The 19,825-nt window shown below is 51.2% G+C and overlaps 1 protein-coding gene across 1 annotated transcript in view; it reads right to left on the bottom strand.

Moving 5' to 3' along the window:
- Positions 1–15,814, bottom strand: part of LOC145360877 (PDZ domain-containing protein GIPC1-like) — a 38,152-nt gene extending 22,338 nt beyond the window's left edge. Inside the window, exons 1-3 of the mRNA XM_080216378.1 lie at positions 15,518–15,814; positions 8,020–8,205; positions 3,942–4,122 (exon numbers count right to left, since the gene is read on the bottom strand). Of these exons, the coding sequence (XP_080072504.1) occupies positions 3,942–4,122; positions 8,020–8,205; positions 15,518–15,805 (655 nt within the window). The 5' untranslated portion in view covers positions 15,806–15,814. The remainder of the gene's footprint in view (positions 1–3,941; positions 4,123–8,019; positions 8,206–15,517) is intronic.
- Positions 15,815–19,825: the final 4,011 nt, after the last annotated feature.

Genomic DNA, 19,825 nt, shown 5'->3' with positions numbered 1-19,825 from the left:
CACCCGGAGGAAACCCACACAGACACGGGGAGAACGTGCAGACTCCACACAGACAGTGACCCAAGCCGGGAATCGAACCCTGGTCCCTGGCACTGTGAGGTAACAGTGCTAACCACTGTGCCACCGCACTGCCCCTACATACAAAACTCCATCACATTTGCTAAGAGGGCACTCACTATTATTCAGAATTACTGATGAAATCCCATGGCAGGAGGGTCAATGAGTTGTATTATAATGGACTGGGGCTCTGTGTCACGTACTGCACAGAATTCTGGAGCTACAATCTCTAACCAGAGTGTGTGGAACTCACCGCCACAAGTGGTGAATAGTATTAAGTGGAATCTGGTAAAACACACTAGGAAGGAATAGAAGGGTCATGTTGGAGCGACACGGTGATACAGTGGTTAGCACTGCTGCCTCACAGCACCAGGGCCTGGGTTCAATCCCCAGCTTGGGTCACTGTCTGCGCGGAGTTTGCACGTTCTATCTGTGTCTGCGTGGGTTTCCTCCGGGTTGCTCCGGTTTTCTCCCGCAGTCCAAAAGACGTGCTGGTTAGGGCGCATTGGCTGTGCTAAATTCTCCCTCAGTGTACCCGAATAGGTACTTTAGTGTGACAACCAGGGGAATTTGTGCAGACTGGGTTGATTGGCCATGCTAAATTGCCCCTTAGTGTCAGGGGACTAGGAGGGTAAATACATGTGATTATGGGGATAGGCCTTTAGTGGAATTGTGGTCAGTGCAGGCACAATGGGCTGAACAGCCTCCTCTTGAACTGAAGGGATTCTATGATGTTGATAGGGCACGATGAAGGGTGGGAGGAGAGTTATGTGGAGCATAACACCGGCATGTACCAGCTGGGCCAAGAGGCCTGTTAGGGTGGTGAAGTCAGAACTCGTTCGTGCAAAACTGTGGAATGAATTACCATTAAAACAATGTTGAACTAGACAGTATAATTGGGTTTAAGATTATTCGATTTGATTCCAAAGAGAAGATGATTTGATGAAAAAGCGGATAGATTGGGGTTGATATATTGGAAAGGAGGATCATTGGATCAAACAGACTCCTCCTGTCACATTAGATGAAGCTTTATATAACTCAAAATTATAACAAGTGAATCGTAGACAGGAGAGAGACCGAGAGAGAGAGAGAGAAGGAGGCAGAGACTGAGACAGAGGGAGAGAGAGAAGGGGAGAGAGAGAGAGAGGGGGAGAGGGAGGGAGGTGGCCAGAGTCAGGGAGGGAGGGGGACATGGAGGGAGAGAGGGAGGGGAAAGGGGGGACAGAGAGAGAGAGAGGGAGGGGAAAGGGGGACAGAGAGAGAGAGAGGGAGGGAGGGAGGGGGACACAGAGCGAGGGAGGGAGGGAGGGGGACACAGAGCGAGGGAGGGAGGGAGGGGGACACAGAGCGAGGGAGGGAGGGAGGGGGACACAGAGCGAGGGAGGGAGGGAGGGGGACACAGAGCGAGGGAGGGAGGGAGGGGGACACAGAGCGAGGGAGGGAGGGAGGGGGACACAGAGCGAGGGAGGGAGGGAGGGGGACACAGAGCGAGGGAGGGAGGGAGGGGGACACAGAGCGAGGGAGGGAGGGAGGGGGACACAGAGCGAGGGAGGGAGGGGGACACAGAGCGAGGGAGGGAGGGAGGGGGACACAGAGCGAGGGAGGGAGGGAGGGGGACACAGAGCGAGGGAGGGAGGGAGGGGGACACAGAGCGAGGGAGGGGGACACAGAGCGAGGGAGGGGGGGAGGGGGACACAGAGCGAGGGACGGAGGGAGGGGGACACAGAGCGAGGGAGGGAGGGAGGGGGACACAGAGCGAGGGAGGGAGGGAGGGGGACACAGAGCGAGGGAGGGAGGGAGGGAGGGAGGGGGACACAGAGCGAGGGAGGGAGGGAGGGGGACACAGAGAGGGAGGGGGACACAGAGCGAGGGAGGGAGGGAGGGGGACACAGAGAGGGAGGGAGGGGGACACAGAGAAAGAGGGAGTGAGGGGGACACAGAGAGAGAGGGAGGGAGGGGGACACAGAGAGAGAGGGAGGGAGGGGGACACAGAGAGAGAGGGAGGGAGGGGGACACAGAGAGAGAGGGAGGGGGACAGAGAGAGAGAGAGGGAGGGGGACAGAGAGAGAGAGGGAGGGAGGGGGACAGAGAGAGAGAGGGAGGGAGGGGGACACAGAGAGAGAGGGAGGGACGGAGGGAGGGGGACAGAGAGAGAGAGAGAGAGGGAGGGAGGGGGACAGAGAGAGAGAGAGAGGGAGGGAGGGGGACAGAGAGAGAGAGAGAGGGAGGGAGGGGGACAGAGAGAGAGAGAGAGGGAGGGAGGGGGACAGAGAGAGAGAGGGAGGGAGGGAGGGGGACAGAGAGAGAGAGAGAGGGAGGGGGACAGAGAGAGAGAGAGGGAGGGAGGGGGACAGAGAGAGAGAGAGAGGGAGGGGGACAGAGAGAGAGAGAGGGAGGGAGGGGGACAGAGAGAGAGAGAGAGAGGGAGGGGGACAGAGAGAGAGAGAGAGGGAGGGAGGGGGACAGAGAGAGAGAGAGAGAGGGAGGGAGGAGGACAGAGAGAGAGAGGGAGGGAGGGGGACAGAGAGAGAGAGGGAGGGAGGGGGACAGAGAGAGAGAGGGAGGGAGGGGGACAGAGAGAGAGAGGGAGGGAGGGGGACAGAGAGAGAGAGGGAGGGAGGGAGGGGGACAGAGAGAGAGAGGGAGGGAGGGGGACAGAGAGAGAGAGGGAGGGAGGGGGACAGAGAGAGAGAGAGAGGGAGGGAGGGGGACAGAGAGAGAGAGAGAGGGAGGGAGGAGGACAGAGAGAGAGAGGGAGGGAGGGAGGGGGACAGAGAGAGAGAGGGAGGGAGGGGGACAGAGAGAGAGAGGGAGGGAGGGGGACAGAGAGAGAGAGGGAGGGAGGGGGACAGAGAGAGAGAGGGAGGGAGGGAGGGGGACAGAGAGAGAGAGAGAGGGAGGGGGACAGAGAGAGAGAGAGGGAGGGAGGGGGACAGAGAGAGAGAGAGAGAGGGAGGGAGGGGGACAGAGAGAGAGAGAGAGGGAGGGAGGAGGACAGAGAGAGAGAGGGAGGGAGGGGGACAGAGAGAGAGAGGGAGGGAGGGGGACAGAGAGAGAGAGGGAGGGAGGGGGACAGAGAGAGAGAGGGAGGGAGGGGGACAGAGAGAGAGAGGGAGGGAGGGGGACAGAGAGAGAGAGAGAGAGGGAGGGAGGGGGACAGAGAGAGAGAGAGAGAGGGAGGGAGGGGGACAGAGAGAGAGAGAGAGGGAGGGAGGGGGACAGAGAGAGAGAGAGAGAGGGAGGGAGGGGGACAGAGAGAGAGAGAGAGGGAGGGAGGAGGACAGAGAGAGAGAGAGAGAGAGGGAGGGAGGGGGACAGAGAGAGAGAGGGAGGGAGGGGGACAGAGAGAGAGAGGGAGGGAGGGGGACAGAGAGAGAGAGGGAGGGAGGGGGACAGAGAGAGAGAGGGAGGGAGGGGGACAGAGAGAGAGAGGGAGGGAGGGGGACAGAGAGAGAGAGGGAGGGAGGGGGACAGAGAGAGAGAGAGAGGGAGGGGGACAGAGAGAGAGAGAGGGAGGGAGGGGGACAGAGAGAGAAGGAGGGGGACACAGAGAGAGGGAGGGAGGCAGGGGAACAGAGAGAGAGAGACGGAGGGGGACAGAGAGAGAGAGAGAGAGAGAGGGAGGGAGGGGGACACAGAGAGAAGGAGGGAGGGGGACTCGGGGGGGACAAAGAGAGGGAGGGGTACAGAGAGAGGGAGGGGTACAGAGAGACAGGGACAGAGAGAGACAGGGATTGTCAGACAGAGAGAGATACTGAGAGAGACAGAGACACAGAAAACCTCCGGCTTATTCGGCTCGGGAAGGTTTCCAGGTATAACAGGGAGTGAGAGGAGCAAGTCACTAATAGAGCAACATTCAGTTCCAAAGAGAGTCACTTACTCACCAAAAGCCTTCAGAGGTTCCACGAGACGCAGTGTGAACAGCTGTCCCTTCACCAAGCCTTTCAGATGCTTGGCAACTTCAAAGTGACGGAACCCGATGACACTCTGCCCATTGATTGCCTCAATCAGATCACCAACTTTCACCGACTGTACTTGGTCAATGAGGCTGCCTTCTTTGATCCTCTGGGAAGTAAAGCACAGCATTTTAAATTGGAGGCTCCACACGCCTGCCTTGTACAAACTGCAAGACATTTTACATGCAGCTAAGTGATGGGGGAGAGGAACAAGGGACAGGTTTTTGCCCCTAGACAGCCCACTGTGCGAGTACTGGTCATGGATAGAGATCGACAATAGGCATGAATCGTAATCCACAGGCAGTAAAATACAGGTCAGTCACTGTATAAACACTGCGGTACAGTACTGGTGGGGATGGGTCTGTCACTGTATAAACACTGCGGTACAGTACTGTGGGTACGAGTCAGTCACTGTATAACACTGCGGTACAGTACTGGTGGGGATGGGTCAGTCACTGTATAACACTGTGGTACAGTACTGGTGGGGACGGGTCAGTCACTGTATAAACACTGCGGTACAGTACTGGTGAGGACGGGTCTGTCACTGTATAGACACTGCGGTACAGTACTGGTGGGGATGGGTCTGTCACTGTATAAACACTGCAGTACAGTACTGGTGGGGGATGGGTCTGTCACTGTATAAACACTGTGGTACAGTACTGGTGGGGACGGGTCTGTCACTGTATAACACTGCAGTACAGTACTGGTGGGGACGGGTCTGTCACTGTATAACACTGCGTTACAGTACTGGTGGGGATGGGTCTGTCACTGTATAAACACTGCGGTACAGTACTGGTGGGGATGGGTCTGTCACTGTATAAACACTGCGGTACAGTACTGGTGGGGATGGGTCTGTCACTGTATAAACACTGCGGTACAGTACTGGTGGGGATGGGTCTGTCACTGTATAAACACTGTGGTACAGTACTGGTGGGGACGGGTCTGTCACTGTATAACACTGGGATAGAGTACTGCTGGGGATGAGCCGGTCGCTGTATAACACTGGGGTACAGTACTGGTGGGGATGGGTCTGATAATGTTAAGAATGGATTCCTAGCTGACCCAACACTGATGGCGGCAGGAATCTCTTGCAATAAGCTTGCTTCACTTACAACATCTCCATCTAGTGACAGAATTCCCTGAAGAGCCAGAAATCAGAACTCTGACAATAAGTAAGATGAAATATTCCATTCAGTTTGGCGTTCATTCATCCCTAATGCACTCACTATAAAGCTCTACACTCCTCTCAAACTGCTAAGGTGTTAGAATAGCTGACTGGAGGCAAGAAGCCAGGTGCATGATGGAGCAAATCACATGGTGTATTTGTGTGTGAATAGTATGTTGCACCTCTTCCTTCAATACAACAATCCGAGATCCTCTCGCTGCTTGTGACAGAGTACTGAGTAATACGGTCACTGTGCATCTCAGAGAGTGACAAACAAAGGAGGCTGGCCATTCGGCCACTGCCAGCCCTTAGCAAAACCGGTCCAATTAGTGCCCCTCCTCATCATCTTCTCAATTCCTTTTTGAGATTTACTATTGAATGTGCTTCCATCACCCTTTCAGGATCACATTCCAGACCGTAGTAATTCACCGCTTTAAACAAAAAACTCTCCTCACCTCTTACCTTGCCTTTTTTGACAATCATCTTAAATCTGTGTCCCCTCAAGCTGACTGAAGTATTAAAAAAAAGCTTTCTGAGGCTTTTTGTGGGGTGGGACTGGGTGAAAACATCCTTTCCAGGTGTATCACTGCTTGGTATGGCTTCTGCTCTGACCAAGATCATAAATCATAGAATCCCTACAGTCCAGAAGGAGGCCATTCAGCCCATCAAGTCTGCACTGACCACAATCCCACTCAGGCCCTATCCCCATAACCCCACATATTTACCCTGCTAATCCCCTGACACTAGGGTCAATTTAGCATGGCCAATCCTCCTAACCTGCACATCTTTGGACTGTGGGATGAAACTGGAGCACCTGGAGGAAATCCATGCAGACATGGGGAGAATGTGCAAACTCCACACAAACAGTGACCCAAGTCCCTGGCACTGTGAGGCAACAGATTGTGTCACTTTGTCACCTACCAAGACTGCAAGAAACAAAGGTTTGTAAATGAAGTCCAGTCCAACACGCAAACCAGCCTCCTATTCATTGACTCTGTCTAACTTCCTGCTGCCTCAGCAAAGCAGCCAGCATAATCAACGACCCCAACACCTTGGACATTCCCTCTTCCACCTTCTTCCATTCTTCACCTTCATACCAACCAACTCGAGAACAGTTTCTTCCCTGCTGCCATCAGACTTTTGAATGGACCGACTTATATTAAGCTGATCTTTCTCTACACCCCAACTATGGCTTTAACACTACATTCTCTGCTTTCCTTCCCCCATGTATTGTAAGAACGATATGCTTTGTATAGTGGGCAAGAAACAATGCTTTTCACTGTATCTCAAAACATGCGACAATAATAAATCAAATCAGATGAATCCTTTTCAGTCATGTTAACTATCCCTCATGACAGGCTGAATAGTTACAGCGTTCTGGGTTTTTTTAAAATGCGAAAAGGCCTTTCTGAACGCTCTCCATCCCTGAAGGATCAGTACCAGTTAGGCTTGTGAAACCAGCATAACTACTGGGTGGATCCCCAGATCAGTGTTAGTGCTGGGGAGTTCACTGCAGTTGTCAGCTGTGACTCAGTAGGTGGCAACCTCACCTGAGTCAGACAGCCGTGGGGTCCAGTCCCACCTTGGGGAAGGTTGCCCTGTGAGGAGGGGCTGAGTCAGTAAGGCCTGTGTTCCCTTGAGTTGAGAGGAACGAGATGCGATCATGTTGAAACAACCGAGATTATGAAGGGGCTCTGCAGGGTAGATAGTGAGAGGTTTATTCCCCTGGCTGAGGAATCACAGTCTCAGGTTATAAACCAATCATTTCTGATTGAGATATGAAGAAATTACTTCCCCCCGAGGAGTTGGGAATCACTGGAATTCTCTGCCACCGAGGGTTGTGGATTTCCCGTTGCTGAATGTCGTTAAGACTGGGATACAGATTTTTGATCTCTCAGAGAATCGAAACGGGCAGGAAATTGGAGTTGAAGACACGATCATATTAATCGGCAGAGCAGCTGCGACAGGCTGCAGGGTCTAATAAGGGGCGGCATGTGGCACAATTGTTAGCGCTGCTGCCTCACAGCGTCAGGGACCTAGGTTCAATTCCCAGCTTGGGTCACTGTCTGTGTGGAGTTTGCACATTCTCCCCGTCTCTGGTTTCCTCCCACAGTCTGAGAGATGTGCTGGTTAGGGTGCATCGGCCTGAACAGGTGTTGGACTGTGACGGCTAGGGGAATTTTATTGTAACTTCATTGCAGTGTCAATGTAAGCCTTACTTGTGACTAATAAATAAAACTTTAAAACTTTTTAATCGTGCTCCCAGATCTTACATTCAGCAGCCAAGCATAAAATCTTGGCGGACACTCCCAGCCCTGTACTGGGGGAGTGTCACGCTGTCAAAGGTGCCACCTTTCAGGTGAGATCACAAACACTGCTGCAAATCAGCAATACAACACCAGGGCGTGTTACAAAGGAAGTGTGCCAAAAACTTACAAGAGATCCACAGTTAGGCTTGGGTTTCTTCCGATTTCCTTCCACAATCCAAAGATGTGCGGGTTAGATGGATTGGCCATGCTAATTTGCCCCTTAGTGTTCCAAGATGCATAGATCAGAGGGATTAGTGGGGTAAATATGTGGGGTTACGGGGATAAGACTTGGGTGGAATTGTTATCGGTGTGGACCCGGTGGGCCGCCTTCTGCTTCTCTGAGGCTTCTATAAACTAATTCTGCAACTCGGTTAATGCTGTATGATTAAGATGTTTACAGCCTGTTGAAGCCAAATGTTTAAATTCATATTTTAAGAGCTTTGTATGCAAAGCTTATTCAATTACTCAGGAATGTGAGATGATTATGCACTAACGACCATTGCTTCACTCAAAAGATGCCCCCATGAGCTACCTTGATAAATGCGTAGCCCACACCATTGTCAGTGATGGTCAATCCCAAAGCATCTTCCGACTTGTAGATCTCCACTTCTTTCTTCTGCCCTTTGACATGGGCAAAGATGAAATCTTCAAGGCCAATCTGCCCACCCAGTAACTTTTCCATGTCCACCTTGTGTGTGTTCAGAGTGCAGAACATGATCTGTGGAGTAACACGGGAAGACAAGTGTGGTTAGGCTGGTGAATAATCCACCAAACGGGGGGTCTTCTCAGCAGGTCTGGCAGCATTGGCAAGGAGAGGAAGAAGCTGACGTTTCAAGTGCCTTTGTCAAAGCTTTGGACTCAAAATATCAGTTCTTTTCCCTCCTTACAGATGCTGCCAGACCTGCTGAGATTTTCCAGCGTTTTGTCTTTTGCTTTCAGGTTCCAGCATCCGCAGTAATTTGCTTTTAAACACAGGGGGCAGAATTTTACTGGCATGTCCGCCCGAGGCCAAAAGAGAATGCCGTTCTCCGAGCCTCGCCCGCCTCTGAAATCCAGGCAGGTAAAATTCTTGTCTTGTTTGCGGGGGATGGTCGCACGTTCACAGATAGGGGAAGAAGGTTCAGCCAAACTGAAGGCAATTAAGGACAAGCAGTACGGGCTGCTTCTAACCTGCAGTTACATCGAGCTGGACAGGGCTTTGGGTTACATTGTGCTGCACTGATTCACAGCAGAAACTGACATTTGTCTCAAACACCACGCTGCTGTTTACACTCCATAAACACCTTCCCCCGCCTCACTCGCAACTCACCCCATCTGCATAAGCTGCCATTTCTTTCTCCAGCTTCCCCTGTTCACTTCAACCACTCCCCGTGGCAATGAGCTACATTTCCTAATCACTCGCAGGGTAACAAAGCTTCACTTGAATTCCTCACTGGATTTATTAGTGACTATCTTTATTGTAGTCTCAGAACACCAGGTTAAAGTCCAATAGGTTTATTTGGAATCACGAGCTTTCGGAGCACTGCTCCAAGGGGCAGCGCTCCAAAAACTCATGATACCAAATAAACCTGTTGGACTTTAACCTGGTGTTGAGAGACTTCTTACTATGCCCACTCCAGTCCAACGCTGGCATCTGCACATCATATCTTTATTGCCTCACCAACACCCATCTTATCGAGCCCTTCATTAATTTGAAAGAGCACTTGAACTGACTAACTCTTTCTCAAACAGGTTTTCAATAAACCACTAATTTCATTGTCAATTCAATCTCCAAACCCCTCCTTTAAAAAAAAAGATATTTCACAAGTAGATTTCGTACAGAGTGAAAGGATAAATCTCCCACCCAGACCCTATCCCTGTAACCCTGCTAATTCCCTGACAATAATGGTCAATTTAGCATGGCCAATCCACCTAACCTGCACATCTCTGGACTGTCACAGGACACTGGAGCACCCGGAGGAAACACATGCAGACACGGGGAGAGCATGCAGACTCGACACAGACAGTGACCCAAGCCGGGAATTGAACCCAGGTCCCTGGCGCTGTGAGGCAACAGTAGTAACCATTGTGCCCCCTGGGGAAATTCCCCAGGCCAATGATCTAGCACCCTGTAGCAATCTCTGGCACTTGCCCACATTTAACTAGCCAACAGTCTGACTGCATCATACATCCAGGACCAGCCTAGGAAGACAGAATTAGGAGGCCATTCAGCCTCTCAGGCCTGTTCCACAATTCAAGCACATCATGGCTAACCCACGTCTTAACATCATTTATTTGCCTTGGTTCAGCATACCTTGATATCGTAGGAACGTCAGAATTAGGAGGAGGAGGAGGCAGCCAGTCAGTCAGCCCTTTGAGCCTGCTCTGCCATTCAATAAGATCATGGTTGATCTCAACTCTACATTGCCATCTTCTCCCCCAAAACCATCAACTCCCTTGTTTATTAACAATCTGTTTTGAACTCGGCCTCCACTGCTTTCTAAGGAAGAGAATTCCACAGACAAACAACCTATTGGGAGAAAAAAATATTCTCCTCATCTCCAGTAGAGAGAGTATTCTTAAACTGTTGTCCCCAAGTTCTGCTTTTTCCCATCCTCCAGGTACTCATCCTGTCAAATCCTCTCTAGGTCTTATAAGATCACCTCTCATTTCTTCTAATCTCCAAAGGGTATTGGCCCAACTTGTCCAATCGTCATAGGATAATTCCCTTCATCCCAGGGCTGAGCAGAGCGAACATTCTCTGTCCTGTTTCTAACGCAATTATATTTTTTTTTAGAACTGTACATAATATTCCTGATGTTGTCTCACCAAGGCCCTGTATAGCTGCAGTATAACATCCCTACCTAATCATTAGCTATTGCAACAGTTCTAGTTGACCAGGACAGAGCTTTCGGACAGCGTGTTTGAGACCTTCTCCCCCTCCACCCAGGCTATGTATGAAGAATTGCCAACTGATTCCCCTCCTGAACAGCCAGCTCCAGCTAGAAGGTTGTGCCCCCTTGCTCCAGATTCCTCCCACCAGAGGTTCCCGCCATCTCCCTCTGTGCCAACATCCATTTCTCTAGACCACTAGGCAATGGCCTAGTGGTATTATCACTCAACTATTCATCCAGGAACTCAGCTTATATTCTGGGGACCTGGGTTCGAATCCTGCCACGGCAGGTGGTGAATTTTAAATTCAATTTTTAAAATATCTGGAATTAGGAATCTACTGATGACTATGAAACCACTGTCGGAAAAACCCATCTGGGTCACTAACGTCCGTTGGGGAAATAAATCTGCCATCCTTACCCAGCCTGACCCACATGTGACTCCAGAGCCACAGCAATGTGGTTGACTCTCAACTGCCCTCAGGCAACTAGGGATGGGCAATAAATGCTGACCCAGCCAGCGACACCCATGTCCCATGAATGAATAAAACAAAAGTTAAGGACTTCGATTTGGTCATCATCTCAACCTCTGACATTCAAGGGATACAATCATGTATTTGATGCCCATCTAATATTCAGAATGGGGGGGCGTCATTGGATGGGAGAGAGACCTGCATCATTTGCCTCTCCCAGGGCCATTGTATCAGCCCCAGTGAAATGTTACTGCTGAAATTCACCACCTGGGGAAGAACAAGTTACACCAGCGATTGCTCTGTAACCTGGGGACTAACTCTACTGCTGTTTGTGCTTCTCAGCACTTTCCCCCTGAGGCATTCACTCTCCACTGCAGCATCCCTCAGCACAGCAGCTGCACACCAGAACATTCAGCGGCCCTTGTGAACAGCCCTGAACAGCTGAATAAACACACTGTGCTATCTCAAACAGCAGCCAGAAATAAACTTCGCAAAGACCAGTCAATGGCCAATACTGGCAAGATGCACAATGGAACTCTCTGTGGGAAACAGATCCATCCTTCAGCCTTTTTTGTAAGAAAGTTTCGTAGCTGGCTGATATATAGACCACAACAATCGCCGCCCAAGGTCTCTGCACTCCCCGAATCTTTGTTCATCCCTGACTAGGTCACCACTCCATCACTGGCTGCCCTACCTTCAGTTACTAAGATCTCAAGTTCTGTATTTCCCTACCTAAACTTCACTAGGGGAATGTCACAATAACTTCATTGCAGTGTTAATGTATGCCTATTTGTGACTAATAAATAAACTTTAGCTTTACTTTAACAAGCTTCATAAAACCTGCCACTTGACCAAGCTGTTCCTATTTCTCCTCAGTGGTGTTTAATGGGGAGGGGGTGGGTGGGCACAATGTCCAAAAGGCACAGCAGGCTCAATGAGCCGAATGGCCTACTCCTACAATTGCTCCTGTGAAGCACCTTGATACGCTGGACTACATTAAAGGCACTGTATAAATCATAGAATCCCTATGGTGCAGAAGGAGGCCATTCGGCCCACCGAGTCTACACTGACCACAATCCCACCCAGGCCCAATCTCCATAACCCCACGTATTTACCCTGCTAATCCCCCTGACACTATGGGCAATTTAGCATGGCCAATCAACCTAACCCGTGCATCTTTGGACTGTGTGAGGAAACCCACGCAGACACGGAGCAGAACGTCAGATTCTGCACAGACAGTGACCCAAACCGGGAATCGAACCCGGGTCCCTGGTGCTGTGAGGCAGCAGTGCTGACCACTGTGCTACCCATAAAGATGGTAAACTGCAGCACTATGTGTGACACTGCAGCAATCTACAAGACTTGGTGAGATCAATGAACCTGTTTGAAATGTGAAGATTACAGCAGGCAAAAATCCAACCAATTTGGAGCAGTGTTGAGTCTCCTGGGAGCCTAGCACAGCAGGTTGCCCCCCGAGAATGCATGCCCGAGGATGGTGAAAGGTTTTTTGAGAGATGCTGTTGTTGATTCTCTCGTTCTCTGGGGTGATGGTTAAAACGAAAGGCTTGCACTCTCACATGCTGCAGAGATGAAAACACAGCTCACACGCACCTGCGGCAGTTGTGTGGCTCATCTCACACATCGATGGGCACAAGGCACGTTCTCTGTTCTGGGACACACTGGTAGCAGCACAGAATCCCGGGAGGGCAGAGGCATTCTTACACTTCTCCTCACATTTTTGGATCCGTGGTACATTTGTCGGGAAGGGCAAGCATGTTTTGCCCACCCACAGGGCCGGGGTCATTCCAAGCCAACCCAGATGAGGAGCAATTTTTTCCCTCAAGGCTGCCGTGAATCTTTGGAATTCTCTACCCCAGGGCAGCACCGCTGCCTCACAGCACCAGGGACTGGGTTCGATTCCCGGCTTGGGTCACTGCCTATGTGGAGTCTGCACTTTCTCCCTGTGTCTGCATGGGTTTCCTCCGGGTGCTCCAGTTTCCTCCCAACGTCCAAAGATGTGCGGATTAGGTGGATTGGCCATGCTAAATTGCCCCTTAGTGTCAGGAAGATTAGTAGGGTAAATGTGTGAGGTTAAAGGGATAGGGCCTGGGTGGGATTGTGATCACTGTGATCCCAATGGGCTGAATGGCATCCTTCTGCACCATAGGGATTCTATGACAGGCTTAGGATACTTAGTCATTGAGCATAATCAAGACAGAGATCAATAGATATAGCTTTACACTAGAGGAATCAAGGGCTATTGACCAGTCATGATCTTATTGAATAAGTCAAAAGGGTGCATGGCCTATGTCTCCTTTTTCTTATACAACCAGGCAGCACTGATGGTTAACACTGCTGCCTCACAGCGCCGGGGACCTAGGTTCGATTCCAGCCTCGGGTTACTGTCTGTGCAGAGTTTGCACATTCTCCCCGTGTCTGTGTGGGTTTTCTCTGGGTGCTCCGATTTCCTCCCACACTCCAAAGATGTGTGGGTTAGATTGACTGGCAATGCTAAATTGCCCCTTAGTATTAGGTGGACTAGCTAGAGTAGATGGGGATCGGGCCTGGGTAGGATTGTGGGCGGTGGTCAATGGGTTGAATTCTGCACTGTAGGATTCTATGATTCTATCACCCAGAGCTCACAACATGCTGTATCAAAAATTCTCCCTTTTTAATCCTCACTGGGTGGAAATACAGAGTAAGAAGTCTTACAACACCAGGTTAAAGTCCAATGGGTTTATTTGGTAGCAAGCGCCACTAGCTTTCGGAGCGCTTGCTGCTCCTTCGTCAGGGCTCAGGACTCACCTGACGAAGGGGCAGCAAGCGCGCCAAAAGTTAGTGGTGTTTGCTACCAAATAAACCTGTTGGACTTTAACCTGGAGTTGTAAGACTTCTTATCGTGTTTACCCTAGTCCAATGCCAGCATCTCCACATCATGGAAATACAGATTCAGTCGCACTGTCAGTCTTTTCCTGGAGGTTTTAAATTTTGCATGTAAACTTTGGCCAGACTCAGACTTCCTACAATTTTATACTCAATGACAAAACTTACTACTGTTCCAATGATCCAGTCTATCCGCTGCTACATCACCTGGATCCAGCACCCGATGGACCTTACTGCTTCATCTCAATAGGGTTCTCAATAGAAACATCATTTTTTTTCTTTAAATGTGGTTATTAAGATGCAGCACATGCAGTACACATTCTCCAGTCGACAGTTCAATCCCACAACATCAACAGACAATACAGCATTGAAACGAGCCACTTAGTTAAACTAGTCTTTATCACGCGAGCCTCCTCCTGACTAAATCCCGCTCTATCAGCATCCTCCCCCTTGGATGCCCTTTCCCAGTGTCCCTTCCATGCTTCCCCCTTCCTCCAGCATGCTAAACCTCTGCCTCACTCCAGGGTGTGTCCCCTGTGCCACTCTTGTCCCATCCCAAGTGCCACTTCTCCAGGCAGCAATTTCACCCCCAAGTACTCCCAACCCCCTCTCCCTCACCCCACCCCACCCCTGCATCCTCCCTTCCCTGGGAGGGAACCCACCGCCACTCTCCCCAGCCCAGGAATGTCCCTTCACCCCTTCTCCCATCCGCTACTCCATCCCCCCCTCAAGATTATTTTCCCACCCCTCCCCAAAATTCACCCCCACTACTGCATCCCCACTCATTGGATCTCTCCCACTCTCAATCCATCACTGGGGATCTCCCAGATTCCCTCCTCACATTGGATTTACCCTCACCTCCCTTCACCCGGATCCCCCAACTGGCCAATCCACCACTTGATTCCCCCACATTCCCCCTGCCTCACTGGATCTCCCCTTCTCTCCCTCCACATCTCCCCAGTGGCCACTCCACCACTGGATCCCTCCATCTCCGGATCTCCCTGCCACTCTACCACTGGATCCCCCCTTTCCCGGTACCTCTCCCTGCCCCTCCAGATCTCCATCGCTGCATTGGGTCTCTCCTCCCCAGATCTCTCTGGCCAATCTCTCACTGAATCTCCCTGCCACTGCTCAATCCACCACTAGACCCCCCCATACACGCTGTATCCCCATCTCCTGGATCCCTCAATGGATCCCTGAACACACACATTTTATTCTCCTCTCCCAGATCCCTCACTGGATTTCACCTCCCATGAATCTCCTCAGTTCCAGATTACCCACACTGAATACCCCACCTTCCCCTTGCATACGCACACATTTGATCTCCCTCTCCCAGATCCCCCACCAGATCCCTTCACCAATTGAATATCACCCAGGATTACCCAGATACCCCCAACACACAGATGGGATCCTATCCCTGGATCCATCACCAAATCCAACAGGTTGCCAAAACTGTATGCCCTCACTGGTTCTCCCTGACACCCCCACCCCACCCACAATGGATCACACACACTTAGCATCCCTCCCCTGGATCCCTCATTAGGTCCTCCTCTCTGGATCCCCCTCGCACACACTTGATCCACCCCTGGATCCCTCACTTGATCCTCGCAGAACCCCAAACTGGATCTATCCCCTCCAGATCCCCTGCCCCCGCCGGACCCCTCACTAGATCCCCATGGGCACCCACACAGGATCTATCCCCAGTCTCCCTCTCCAGATCCCCCGACCACTCACTAGATCCCCGTGGGGCCCCACAGCGGATCCCCCCCTCCAGATCCCCCGCACGCTGGATCCCCGCTCTGACCTCTGAGGGCTCGATGTGGAAGGTGTTGGCGAGCTGGGTGTAGAGCTCCCGGACATTGGTGAACCCCTGCACCAGGCCGGTGGCGCTGCCGTGCGCCAGCTGTGTGTGGAAGGCCAGGCGCGGCCGCAGCGGGGAGCGGGAGGAGCCCGAGCCCGGTTCCCCGGTCGCCGCCTCCTCCTCCTCCCCCCCGGCCCCAGACTCAGCTCCCCGCGGCTCCGGCTCGGGATCCGGCCAGCCCTCATCACTGTCCACCAGCGGAGCGGCCTTCTTCCAGCGGCCCAGCGGCATCGCTCCGGCTCCGGCGGTAGCTCCTCACCACCGGCTACCGCCTCCTGTCAGCACGGGGCCCGCCCACTGGCAGTGATTGGCAGCACCGTCAGCCAATGGGCGTGATTGACAGCATCACCAGCCAATAGAGATGATGCTCTGCCTGGAATTCCCCGCCCACTGTGTGATTGACTGTTCTGACGGTCAATGGGAGTTGGGAGCTGTCCACACGGCCCCGCCCACTGTGTGCTTGATGGTTCTGGCAGCCAATCGGCGTGATTGTCAGCCCGAATCCGCCCCGCCCACTGCGGGTGATTGACAGATAGGTCCCGCCCATTGGGCATCCTTCACAGCAGCGCCAGCCAGTAGGAGTGATTGATAGCACCACCAGCCAATGGGAGTGAACGTCTGTCCGGACCACCCCGCTCACTAGTTGATTGACAGCTCCACCAGCCAATGGGAATGATTGACAGTAGAGGGTTCAACGACCACTGGAAATGATTGACAGCTACATCAGCCAATGGTAATGATTGCACAGTCGCGTTCCGCCCACTGCAAGAGACTGGCAGACTTGCCACCAATAGGAGGACGGACAGTTGGGGTTTGTTCCACCCAGTGGAAGGGGCTGGCACCACCGCCCCCGTAGGGTGCGAAGACAGCCACGTTCCGCCCACTGGAGCTGATTGACAGCCACACCAACCAATCCTCAACCAACACCCGCAGGCTTCTTAATAAGCAATGAATATTCCAAGAGCAGTAACCGCCCAGTCGTTCCTCTTACCCAATCAAATCGGAGTATGCAGATTTTATGCATATTAAATTAACATATATTGCTGCCAATGGACAACAGAGATACAAATTATATCAATGTATATATAATTAATTAATAAACCTCTAGCTCTGGCCGCCCCAGTGCCAGCACGGTGGCACAGTGGTTAGCACAGCTGCTTCTCAGTGCCAGGGACCCAGGTTCGATTCCTGGCTGGGGTCATTGTCTGCGTGCCCGTTCTCCCCGTATCTGCGTGGGTTCCCTCTAACAGTCCAAAGATGTGTAGGTTAGGGGGAAATCAGCCATGGTAAACGTGTGGGGTTATGGGAATAGAATGGGACGGAAAGAGGGCCTGGGCAAAGATCATCAGTCAGAGTTCAGTGCAGACTTGAAGGGCCGAATGGACTCTTCTGTACCTTCAGGGTTCTCTGAAGGTCAGAATTGATGCCAGTTCCCTGGTGCTGTGAGGCCACAATGTTAACCACCATTCCACCCTCGTTAACAACGTTGTTTGAGGACAGTGTGTGCGTGCGCGCACGTAAGTTATTGGCTGCGGCCTTTCCTACGACTATAATCAAACTTGGTCGATTGGTCACAAAGCATCTTGAATGTTCTGAGGTTGTGAAATGTACTTTATAATTGCAAGCTACTTGTTTCTGTTTAAAAAGTGAAAGGGTAGTGTCATTGCCAGAGGTGATTGGCCTGATCCATTGTAACCAACAAAAGGTACACACCCATCATCTGAGTCACCGTCACGCTCTGGAAAATTCCCTTCAATAGATGCCACTACACACAATGATTCAGGTGCTGGAAGATTGATCATGCACATCAATCTGATTTTCTTTACACGGACTTACCATCTCTCGTATGGTCTACAGTGCAGACATGATGGGCCAAATGACCTCCTTCTACACTAACACTTGAGATTCTATGTAGTTGGCGGCAGCAGCCTGAGTTAGAGTCTGCAATGACTTTAATCAGGCCATTGAGGTTGGCCAACTGGAATATGAACTCCCTGATCAGAGAGTCAATCAGGGAGCTTTTCTCCTTGTATTTAACTGGGATTTTCAGTTCCTCTGGCACTCCCGAAGGTAGACTGCTGACTGCGAGCACTGTGTATTGCTGCTGGAATTATAAATAAAGGGATTATGGTGAAGGAACTTCTGCCTCCAAGGACTTATTACAGAGATTTCCCCCACCACCCAAGACTTAGAATTTCTGTTGTGCCGAAGGAGGCCATTCTGACCATCAAGCCTGCACCAACAGCAATCCCACCCAAGCCCAATTCCCCATAAACTCACTTACCCTCCTGACATTAAGGAGTAATTTAGCACGGCCCATCAACCTAATCTTTGGGAGGAAACCAGAGCACCTGGAGGAAACGCACACGGGGAGAACATGCAAACTCCACACAGTCACACCCTAAGGCTGGAGTCAATGATAGGCAAGAACATGGAAATGTTACCACTAAGAGTGGTAAACAGAAACTTGTAGGTCCATTTAAGGGATAAAGGAATGGAAGGATACACTGATGGGGTGAAATGAAGTAGAATCAGAATTGATAGTGTTGTGTGTGGCACAGTAGGTTGGCATTGCTGCTTCACAGCTCCAGTAACCTGGGTTTGATTGCCAGCTTGGGTCACTGTCTGTGTGGGTTTCCTCCAGGTGCTCCGGTTTCCTCCCACAGTCCAAAGATGTGCAGGTTAGGTTGATTGGCCAAGCTAAAAATTGCTCCTCAGGTGTCGAGATGCATAGTTTAGAGGGATTAGTGGGTAAAATATGGGGATAGGCCCTGGGTGGGATTGTGGTCAGTGCAGATTCAATGGGCCGAATGGCCTCTTTCTGCACTGTCGGGTTTCTATGACAGTGCAGACGAGCACTCGGCCCATCAGGTCTGCACCAACTCTCCGACAGTGCATGCCACCCACCCTGTAACCCCACTCATTTACCCTGCTAATTGCCCTAGCCTATGCATCTTACGACACTAAGGCAATCTAGCCTTGGCACAACCAATCCACTTTACAAGTCTTGGAACACTAAAGGGGCAATTCAGCATGGCCAATCCACCTAACCTGCACATCTTTGGACTGTGGGAGGAAACCAGAGCACCCAGAGGAAACCCACACAGACATGGGAAGAATGTGTGAACTCCACACAGTGACCCAAGCCAGGAATCGAACCCAGGTCCCTGTCAGTGTGTGAGACAGCAGTGCTACCACTGTGCCACCATAGGTTGATGTTGAGGAGCACAGACACCGTGTTGGCTAGTTGGGCCGATTGAAATTACAGCACACAAATAGGCCAATGTGAGACAAATGAACATTGAGTTCTACATGATAACTTTACATGCACAGGTGGGACTACACCAAGCAGCACACTGTAAGGGAGAGAGACTGTTTGTTCACAATATCTGCCAACTTAAACTGAGGAACACAGCCAAGAGAGCTAACCGTGTGTCATCACCATAATCCTGTAATGAAAATTCCCTCAAGATCTTGGAAAGGGTGACGGAAGCAGATTTACTAGTACTTTTCGAAAGGAGTTCTGGATTGAGCAGTACGGTTACAGTGGTTAGCCTCACAGCGCCAGGGACCCAGGCTCAATTCCCTGCTCAGGTCACTGTCTGTGTGGAGTCTGCATGTTCTTCCTGTGTATGCGTGGGTTCCTCCGGGTGCTCCTGTTTCCTCCTACAATCTGAGGAGGCATGGTTAGGTGCGTTGGCCATGCTAAATTCTGTGTACTTGAACACGTGCCAAGTGTGGCAACTAGGGGATTTTCATAGCAACTTCATTGCAGTGTTAAGCCCACTTGTGACACTAATAAAGTTTAAACTCTTGCAATCGACCCTTCCATTCTGGGAAAAAGCTTCTGGCTATCTACTAAGAACTCAGAGTCCCTACAGTGCAGAAAGAGACCACTCAGCCCATCGTGCTTGCACCAAAAACAATCCCACCCAGGCCCCAACCCTGTAACTCCTACATATTTACCCACTAATTCCTCCAACCTACAAGTGCTGGGTGATTTAGCATGATGTGGGTACGCCGGCGTTGGACTGGCGTAAACACAGTAAAAAGTCTGACAACACCAGGTTTTAGTCCAACCTATTTATTTGATAATATACTCGCAAGCTTTCGGGTTAGCCCCTTTGTCAGGTGAATGGAGAGTTCTGGCCTCAGACAGAGCGTATAAAGCACAGACAGTTTAGAGATTACTGATTAGAATGCGAATCCTGATACGTTGCAAGAAAGGATGTCCCGAAGCATGGTACATTG

The sequence above is a fragment of the Carcharhinus amblyrhynchos genome, chromosome 33 (genome assembly GCF_965287045.1).
Source record: "Carcharhinus amblyrhynchos chromosome 33, sCarAmb.v2.hapA, whole genome shotgun sequence".
Lineage (NCBI taxonomy): Eukaryota > Metazoa > Chordata > Chondrichthyes > Carcharhiniformes > Carcharhinidae > Carcharhinus > Carcharhinus amblyrhynchos.
Note: the sequence above shows the minus strand (reverse complement) of the source record. Positions and strands in the feature narration are given on the sequence as shown.